The sequence below is a fragment of the Amborella trichopoda genome, chromosome 12 (genome assembly GCF_054954075.1).
Source record: "Amborella trichopoda isolate Santa Cruz 75 chromosome 12, AtrichopodaSantaCruz75HAP2 v2.0, whole genome shotgun sequence".
Taxonomy (NCBI): Eukaryota; Viridiplantae; Streptophyta; class Magnoliopsida; order Amborellales; family Amborellaceae; genus Amborella; species Amborella trichopoda.
Genome location: NC_142347.1, coordinates 38,794,941 through 38,805,192, shown reverse-complemented (window position 1 = coordinate 38,805,192; position 10,252 = coordinate 38,794,941). Strand labels below are relative to the sequence as shown.

The 10,252-nt window shown below is 33.6% G+C and overlaps 1 protein-coding gene across 3 annotated transcripts; it reads left to right on the top strand.

The window, feature by feature from the left end:
- Nucleotides 1-227: 227 nt before the first annotated feature.
- On the top strand, nt 228-1,742 carry LOC18446892 (receptor-like protein 44). 3 transcript variants are annotated; one of them, XR_002283160.2, is made up of 2 exons: nt 228-1,269; nt 1,442-1,742. XR_002283160.2 is itself a non-coding variant. In XM_006856997.4 (2 exons), the coding sequence occupies exon 1, from the start codon at nt 346-348 to the stop codon at nt 1,144-1,146; it is 801 nt and encodes a 266-aa protein (XP_006857059.1). In that variant the 5' UTR covers nt 228-345; the 3' UTR covers nt 1,147-1,179; nt 1,442-1,742. The 3 variants fall into 3 exon arrangements, 1 of the variants encoding a protein (XP_006857059.1); XR_002283159.2 differs by having other exon boundaries at nt 228-1,355; XM_006856997.4 differs by having other exon boundaries at nt 228-1,179.
- The last annotated feature ends 8,510 nt before the right edge of the window (nt 1,743-10,252 follow it).

Sequence of the window (10,252 nt, the reverse complement as noted above, 5' to 3'; positions counted from 1 at the left end):
ATAAAATAAAATAAAAGGCCAAGAGCCGATCTCTGTCTTTCCATCCGGACAAAATAAAAGCAATTCCTTAAATCAAATGACTAAACTATCCTTGATCACAAAACTCTAGGAACTGAAATGACCGAAGTACCCGTGGCTCTGGTGACACCCGTTCCCCATTATACCACCTCTAAACCGCCGCTATAATCCCTTAACATTATATTATATTATTCCAACACCAATCCCATATGCTCCATTCTTTCGCTCACCACCCGTCCAGAACCTCGCCGGAGAAAACCCCAAACCCACCGGGAAACCCTAGAAAATCGGCGGGGACCCCAACAATTCGCCGAAAAACCGCCACTAATGGAGACCCTCACCTTCTTCTTTGTCCTTCTCTTGTTGGGTCTCGCCATTTCAGACCCAGACGACCAAGCCTGCCTGTCTAGCCTGAAACAAAACTTTCAAGACCCAAAAGGAAGGCTCGCTCATTGGACCCAGAAGGCTTTAGCCTCTCCCTGTAATGGCGTCACCTCTTCCCTTGAAGGGGTTACCTGCAACAATGATCGCATATACAAGCTAACCCTTGTGAACTTCAATCTTGGGGGAACGATTTCACCCTTTATATCGAACTGTACAAGTCTCCAGACCCTTGATCTATCGCAAAATCAAATCTCCGGCCAGATTCCGGCGGAGTTGCAAAGCCTAGTGAACTTAGCAGTCTTAAACTTGTCGGAAAATAAACTTTCCGGCCAGATTCCGGCACAACTCGCTCTCTGTGCTTACCTTAATGTCATAGACCTCCACATAAACCAACTCTCTGGTTTGATTCCTCAACAGTTGGGTCTTCTTGTTCGATTGAGCTCTTTTGATGTCTCTTATAACAGGCTTTCAGGGCCTATTCCTGTTCTTTTGGCGAATAAATCAGGGGGTATACAGAGATTTAATGCGAGTTCATTTATGGGGAATAAGGATTTGTATGGCTTTCCATTGCCTCCTGCTAAAAATAGGAGCTTATCAGTAATAGCGATTGTTTTGATTGGGTTGGGGAGTGGGTTCTTGAGCTTGGTTGTGAGCTTTACTGCTGTTTGTATATGGTTGAGGGTTACAGAGCAAGGAATGGCCGCTGAGGAAGGGAAAATCAGTCAATTGATGCCTGATTATTAATTGGGTTTTGGAGTTGCAGACAAAAAAACAGAGGTTTCTATTCTCTCTCCTCTATTTCTCAAGTTTTTTTTTTTTCAGGTTGTATCTTGTTCGTGTTGGTGGGGCGTTGGGGGCAAGAAAAAGGTCAATTTTTACTCTAATTTTCTGAAGGTTTTTTCATGGTTTGGTTATGTTTCTCCGGTGGTTTCTGGGAGTTGCAGAGATGAAAGGTTTCATTTTACTTTTCTTATATCTTTAGTTACTCCTCGTTTTTGGGGTTTATTTTTTTATGATTTTTTGGTGTAATTAATTGCAGAGGAAGGATCAGATGAAGAGATTCAAATTTCTTTGACGATTGTATGCTTAACAATTCCGTGGTCACAATGATTCTGGTTCGCTCTCTGGTGATTAACAGTGTATACTAATACTATATTATATTTTTGTAGCAACTATTTCATTTTTTGTTTTCCTCTTTTGCTTTTGCTTTTATTAATTTCACAGTAATGTAATTGAACTATGTAGCATTTGGTTCTTCTTGTGCCCTTAAATTGGGTTTTCTTCTTCTTAACAGTGTATACTAATATCACTTTTCTTGGAAGGAAGAATTCTTTTGTTAATTATGGTTTTGCTTTAACAGTTTGAACTTTGATGACAGTGATTATGAGATTATGTAGCATTCAAAAAAGGTGATGGTATTTGTTTCATGGACTCTGTTTTCCTGAAGACAGCATTCAATGGAAATTCTTGAAGGAGCGACCCCACAGAATTTTTAGGAAAAAAGAAAAAGAACCTTTAGTGTGGGTCTGCAAAATTTATGAAAAATTGTCCCAAAAAGCCTTTCTTTTCTCGGTTAGATTTAATCCAGAAATTTTTTATATTTTTATTTGCATTAAATGTAAATAAGAGGCCGAGAAGCCTCTCATTTTATCACCAAATAATAATAAAGTTCGAAAATAAATGGAAGAAAAAAAGGAAGCTTCATCAGCGATCCGACGCTTCCGAGGTGCGGGTGTCAGTTCGGTTCGTGACTGAACTGAGAGAGGTATAATCGTCATTTGGGCATATTTGGCATTTTAGAATAGTTTGGGCAATTAACTCCGTCCCAAAATTGAACTTCAAAACATCAGTGGAAAAAATTTTCAGGTCAGTTTTTGGGTCGAACGGGCTGATTGACCCGACGAGTCTCCCTTGTTTTTCTTTTCTTTTTTCCCGAAAAGAAGTGGAGAAAGTTTAAGCACTTTAAAATAGGTTTAGGATCCTCAAATAGTTCCAAAAACAAAGTTTTTTCCATTAAATATTGTTTAATATGATTTTTGGGCCGGCCATAGTTTTGTTTTAATGAGAGACCCGGACTGGATGTGTCCCATCCAGTTTCGAGTTGAGGTTGAGGTGGTCACAAATAATCTTGACCAAATTGAGTGGCTGTAATAATTGCACTAATTAAGCTTAAAGTTCGAAAAATCATTTTTTGAATTTTGTGACTAACTCAAGCTATCATATTTCACTTAAGCTTAAACGGTCTCATTGTATAAAATCTTTTTTTTTTTTAAATCCCAAGTAATAATCACTGCTCTTTTTTTTTGTCCCTTTTTTTTTTTCTTTAGTGAAAATACAGGGGGTTTTTATGGCTATTTTTCTCTCAATTGTTTTGGACACTTTGCTCTCCCCTTATTTTGAGAGGACTCGCTTAGATACATGGCAGATAAATTGTAGCGCACCATGTGGGGCAAAATAGGCATTTGTCTTGTCATGGACTCGTGCCATCCTACGCGTTCCCCGAGTGTCACGGGCAAAATGGTCATGGAGTCTTCTTGGCATTTAAGAAAAGATTGGGGTTGTTTTTTATACGGACTCCGTTTCACACCAGGTTGTAATATCGTCAAAAGATTTCGCGGTCCCGCGGGAGCCGGTAGTTTGCCCGAGGAGCGAAATGGACGTTTTGGTCCTGCGGGAGTAAATTAAATGAATTGAATAATTCTCTTGTCTGGAATGGGGGTGCTATTTGCGTGAAAGACGACAGGGCAGTTCCGCTGCATTTAATGCTTGGAATTTGGCTTTTCTGTTTTTTTCTTCTTTTTTTTTTTCTTTTATTATTGTATTACTCACATGAATAACACCAAAAAAATAAATACTTTTTTAGGGGCCACATGAAGAGCCAAATGAAAAATTAATTGAAATACATTCGAAATCAAGTATCTTTTCAATGTGTACTAAAAGCACTGTTTCAGAACTTTGATGTGGATCGTCCTCCCCCACGCATCCTTGTTGGATTCGAGATATGGATCAGTAATTTAAGATATATTTAAAAAAAAAAATTTAAATAAAGTTTTATGAAGTGAATATTTAATTGGAGATATGAAAACATTTGACAAGCTTCTAAAAGAAAGAAAGAAAAAAACAGGAGTTTTAGGGGGAGAATAAGGAAGGGACCAAAATTCTTTTTGGAACAAGTTCAGTCTCGAGCGATTACTGGTCCAAATCCGGATCAAGAATTGCGGGTTTTTAAAACATTAGTCAAAATACACGATTGCAAATCTAGTAATCTACAAAATAATAAGGAGCATATAAATATTAAGAATTTTTTTAAAGGGAATTATCACTTAAATCCTCAAATAACCTGAAAATATGTACTATTAAAGTAAGGCCAAAAAAACATCTTTAATACATAAGTTTTATAAGCACTTCTTTTAAAAAATGAAAAATTCTAAAATTGTCCTTCTTGGGGTTGGGAACATTGAACTACTAAAAGCATTTTTGTAATTTTGTTGTACTGAATTGGCTTGAGGTAAAAGATAAAAATAGCTAAGATTGTTCAGGATTTAGTACTATAGATGATAAAAATACCTTTAATTGTTAAAGTAAACTTACTTCTCAATTGTACAAAAAGGGTTACTTTTATCGTTTGGAGGGACAGGGTCAACGATTTGGCTTGGGGCTTTGGTAGTAGTATTGTTGGGTTTTATGGTGAGATTTTTTATGCCATTCTTTTCAAAAGACTGACATACAACTTTTTTTTACCTAAAATAAAAAATACACATTGACTTACAACTTTTTTTACCCAAAATAAAAAAAACAACTAATGCTTTAAAATTCCGCTAAGACCACACAATGCAAAGAAATTCGCAAAAAATGCTTAATTGTTTTGCCGAACTCTAGATAGAGTTGGAAAATTTTTAAGAGAACTTTGAGGTAATTATTGAATGTAATAAGTTTCAAAAGTGGTAAATAATATCTTTTGTCCACTTGATAATTCTGTAAGATGATTGAGGATTTTAAGTGATATTCTTATTACAGAAACGTACTGAAGACATGCACTATTTAACATCTATTTTATTTAAGGGTTTGTCTACAAAGAGACCATGTATTTTTTGTATAAGGAGGACACAATCATCATTGTCCTTTAAATTTCAAAATGAGTAGTTATAAGAGTGTTTTTTAATAGACAACGTTCTAGAACAAATTTTCGAACTTCACCACCAAATCTAAGCCATTCAATTTAACATCTTATGAGCGGGAATAGTTATTTCAAAATGAGTGGTTATAAGAGTATCTTTGAATAGACACAAAGTTTTAAAACAAATTCTCGGACTTCGCCACCAACCCCAAGCCATTCAATTTAACATCTAATGAGTGGGAATAGTTATGATCTCATTGTAATAAAGATAAATGACAATCCTTTTATTTAAATAAAGCAACCTATCAAAATAACAGATAGTGAATATAACCTTATTAAAAAACAAAAATTAAAGTGGCATTTTTCGATACATCTTTGCAAATAAATTTCTAAATCACATTTTATAACTCAAAAAATGGTGCAAATATTTTTCTTTATATGTGAATTTATAGCTTGAAAAATAGTGTGAATTGACATGGGAAACACGAAAACAAAGGAGGGGAAAATGGTTATAAAACACCTATTAATTTTAAAATTCATTTTTTTTTCTTTTCATATTCCTTGTGGTCAAGAGCATGGACATATGAAATTTCGAATCAGATTTTTATCTCTAAGATGGATTTGAGATGGTGGGCGCCCTAGAACAGGGTGTGTCCGATACAAATAAACGAACAAAAGGAAAAAGTTTTGGTGGGTCTAAAGGGATTAGAATCTAAACGACCACAATTATGAGTGAGTTAGAAAAAGCAATTGAAGATTTAAAGTTAGAATACTTTTTTAAAATATAAATAAATAGTCTATAAACAATAAGGAAACAAAGTTAAAATAAGTCAATTTTGATAAAAGATGGTCTAAAATCAATAAGAAAAAAAGTTTAAAATTATCCATTTCTAAAATATTAAATTCATATTTTTTCATATTCACACTGTATGCCTTCAATTTTAAGAGAATAAAATCTCTTAAAATTTATTAAGAGATTTCATTCTCTTTAATGATATTTTTCTTGGAAAAGTTTTATATAAGGTTGCAACCTTACAATGTAGAATTGCATTTGCATCTCAAAAATCCAATGGGAAAGGTTGTTTTAATGTTGAAAACCCCTTTAATTGATCATCTTGGCATCGAAATGTATGAATATGAATAAAATAATATTTTAAATCTAAAAAATAGTAGCATCTTGCAACACATTATCTAGATTATCCACTTTCAAGATTTTTATTTGTTTATAGATCTACTTGCTTTTAATTATTTTTAGAGTTTAAAATTTTATGATTAGATATAAAATAGATTTTCAAATAATTCTAAAAAACTTAAACACCAAAATTACATGTTAGGATAAATTTTGGAGGTGCGTCTATTCTTTTTAAAGTTGCAACTTATAGAAACCACACCCTTTTTTTTTAGTTTTTAATACTTTATATATATAATTTAGATATTACTTTTTTTCCTTGATGATCCTGCCTCCGAAATTTAAATGTAAAATCACCATCCTCAAAAACATTTTAGAGACAGACCGTCCGCATGGACTCACGTGATTTGTTCCAAATAAATTTTCCAATTTTATAAAAAAAAAATGAACTTTTTCCAGCCTTCAAATCTCACTGATTGATGATGGTTGATAATGATGACGATGGTCGGGCGTGTGTAGACTTTGACTTTAAATAGGATCCCCATCACTTTCTTTCTCATCGATGCTTGTGCTTGATACATGTCAAGATGCAGGACATGGGATTTAGAGGTAATTTTGGATATCATAAAGATTTTCAGTATTGAAACCATACTTTTAGACTCTATTTGAAGGTGCGCTTTATTTTGACGGTTTAGAGCCTCGGCATTATACAAACCTCACCCAATAAATAAAGCCTCACCTCATAACTCATTGAAAATAACAATTCAAGCATTAGAAAATATATTTACATTTATTACCTTGACTTGAATATTATAGATGTGAAAAAAAAAAAAAAAAATTCAAGCTCTAAAAATAGTGTATATTGTAACAACTTATCTAGACAATTTATTTCACCTTAAAAGTAAGTGTTTATAGATCCGCAAGATCTGTATCATTTTTCTGAGTTTCGAATTTTATTGTCGGTATTGAAAATTGATTTAGAGCCATCATGGAGATTTCTGTTGCCGAAAATGTTTTTCGGATGAGGATTTGAGATGAGGTTTTATTTTGTTTTCATAAAATCTAGGCATTATAAAAAACCTCATCCTTGTGAAATAAAGGTTCACCTTAAATCCTCTTGTGGAAAGTACTTTTGGTAACAGAAATATCCATGATGGATCTAAAATAAATTTCCAACACTTAATATAAATTTTGCAATTCATAAAATGGTACTGATCTTGCAGATTTATGAACACTTAATTTTAGGGCAAAATGGACCGTTTAGATAATTTACTATCATGTACACTATTTTTGGAGCTTGAAATCCTAAATTTTTTTAACAACCATGTTCAAGCCAAAATGATCAATGGAAGGGGTTTTCAATGCTTGAACGGCGATTTTCCATAGATTATGAGGTGAGGCTTTATATATGGATAAGACTGCAGCCTTATTAAACCATTTTTCTTTATGATTTCGGCACATTTTTTTGCTAGGACAAGGCGAAGCAGGCCTAGCCCGGTCCAAGCCTAGTCCGGCCCGAATTGAGCTAAATAGGCCCCAGCCCAAGCCGGGCTCAAGCTTTGTCGGGATGGGCTATGCCAACTAACTCAAAGAAACACAAAAAAAAAAAAAAAAATTAGCCTGGCCAAACTGGATCAGGCCAGCCCTATCATGGTTTAGGTTTGGCATGTTCCTCAAGCCTAGGTGACCCTACCTTGGCCGTGCGCACTCCATTGTCCTTGTCGTTGCCCTTGCCGACCCATTGCCAGCCCTTGTCTTGGCTATGCTCATGCTCTTCTCCAATACTAAAATGAGGAAAAAGTAACTCTCGTGTTTGATTCCAAGGCCAAAATAGCTTTTAATCGTTTGTCATAGTTTAGCATTTGAGCACCTCATACCTCGATAACTTAATAGTATTTTATTAATTTTTATTTTATAAAATGTTTTGACATAAAATTTATGGCGTGTCTCCTTCTTATAAGGGTGCACTTACCAAAAATAAAAAAAATAGTATTTTTGTTAAAATAAATTGACTAGAATTCTCTTGAATTAATAGGTCATTTTATTTAATCAAAAACCTTTTTGGTTAGATACGGGTACAACCTAGTTTCATGTCAGTGTGATTAATATAAAAAGGTAAATAATAAAAGGTCGGACATTAATTGAAATTATCCAACCGTCAATTCAAATTGAATAGTCCAAAATAGCACTTACATATTTTATAGAGATCGTATACAATGAGATCATTTACTTTTAATACAAAGTAATCATGATTATTTACAATAATCTCATGTTAAGTTTGATAGTTTGGATGTGACATAAAGTTCGCGAAATTTTTTTTTGAATTTTGAGCTTGGTAATTGAATAATTGTGGCCTCCCAATTTTAGATCCAATGGTCAATATTAATGTCTCACTTTGTACCAAAGGTAAACAGTTTCATTCTATGTTTTCCCCTATTTTATATAGGAAAATGTTTTTATACTTCCCCTACTGCATAAAAAATATATGCTTCCACCATCCACTCGTCCAATTTAGATCAAATGAGCCACTGATCGTTTAATATAGATCCGATGCTTTAGAGTAATTTATTTTATTTTTTATTTATGTATTATATGAATATAAAATTTGGTTTGTCCTATCATATCAATGGGACGTACCTAAAAAAAATATTCTAAAGAATTGTGTGATTAAATATAATGACCAAAATACCCCTTTAAGCTTTCAGAGGTATTTTGATCATTTTATTTTATTGAGAATATATTTTAATATTTTTTATAAGTGCTAGATTAAGAGAGGAGTGGCACACAAAATTTGGTGTTAAAATAATTTGTAAAATAAAAATTTAAAATTAAATAGTATAGGGACGTGACAATTGTAATTGGGGCCCTCTTAGCTGTCCTTTCAAAATGGACGGTTGGATAGGGGGAAGCATATAAGTTTTATGCATTAGGAGAAGTACAAAAAGCTTGTCCTTTTCTATATACTTGAATAGCACTTATATATTTTATATACTGGATTGTCTATAAAGAGACATTTTTGTACATGGAGGCCATAATCATTCTTGTTTCTTAAATTTCAAAATGCGTTGTAAAATTGTCATTGAATGGACACAATGTTCCCAAAAAAAAAATTCTCAGACTTCGTGACTCATCTATCCCAAACCATCCAATTTGACATCTAATGATGTGAATGATTGTAACCTCTACGTACAAGATCTATTTGTAAACAATCACTTCATATATATGTTTCTATGTTGGAACCTATGTAAGAGAAATAAGGGTGGCAATGAGCCGGGTGGCCTCTCCCTACCTTGTCTGGCCAACTCTAAAATATAAGGGATTGGGCCATAAAATGTGGCCCAAGAATTGCGCAATTTTCGAGCCAGGGCCAAGGCCATGATATGCCTGATCGATTTGGCATGGCCTGACACTCATTTTTCTTTAATTATACTTTCTTTCTCTTTCTTTCACTTGTCTCTCACCTGCTATTATATTTTTTTAAATATGTTGCCATTATAACACCTTTTAAAGAGATCTTAATTCCCACAACTTTGAAGCACTCTCCACGTTGTTCTATTTTGCCATTTGGTTGGCCAATATTGTCATTGAAATAACGGAAAATTACATAAATGTCTTTTGCAAGTTAGATATCTAAAACAAGGAAAAATATATCATGAGATCATTTATTTTTTGTACAAGGTAACGATAACTAATATTGATCGTTGGATATGAAATTGGGTAGCCGCATTTATTCTATTGACGAAACTCAATATTCAAAAGATTTTTTCTCGAACTTTGTGACACACCTAAGCTATGAGATTCACATCGAATGGTTACAAATAATTGTGACATCTTCGTATCAAAAGTAAATGGTCTCATTGTATACAACCCCCTGAAACAAACAGGTCTCTTTTATTATATATTTTATATTAAGTCTTACTTTTTTTGTTTTTTTGGCAAAACCTTTTTGTGTTTTTTACTAACTATTTTTTGCCAACAAAAACCAGTGTTCAAAAAGACGAATCGGGCCGACTGGTCAGTCCTGAGCCGTCTAATTAGTCAGTCTGATTCCTAGCCAATTAGTGCCCCAATTTTCACTAAAAATTTAATTTCGGTAAAAAATCTAAAAAAAATTGTAAAACAATGCTTAAAATATATATATATATATATATTTTTATATTGTCACATAAAATAAGCAAAAGAAAAAAAAATATTAGAGCCATAATTGGGTTTTGGAGAAAACTTTTAGACACTTGAAACAATATTTTTTCAGTGAACAAGTAGTTAAAAGAGGCTACATAATATTACACAAGAGTAAAAAACATACTGTTCAAAAATAAGAAGATCGACGATAGGGTTTGGGAATTTCTTTCACAATGGAGGTCCTAGTTCCTTGCGGCACCTCACATTCTATGACGACTGTTGGCTCCTGCCAATCATCTTGCATTTCCCCATTATCACCCTCCTGTCCTCATTGAAGTCAACTTTGAGCAAAAGCCACCAATCAACATCCATTGTTGACATCTAATGGTCTGGGATAGCTAGGCTAAATGTAAAAACCCATATGAAATCCAATTTACTTTCTCATGATGGTGATATCTACCACACGCCTAATGATGGTTACT

Coding starts and splice junctions, on each gene's coding strand:
- LOC18446892 (XM_006856997.4), top strand. CDS start 346: ATGGAGACCCTCACCTTCTTCTTTGTCCTTCTCTTGTTGGGTCTCGCC.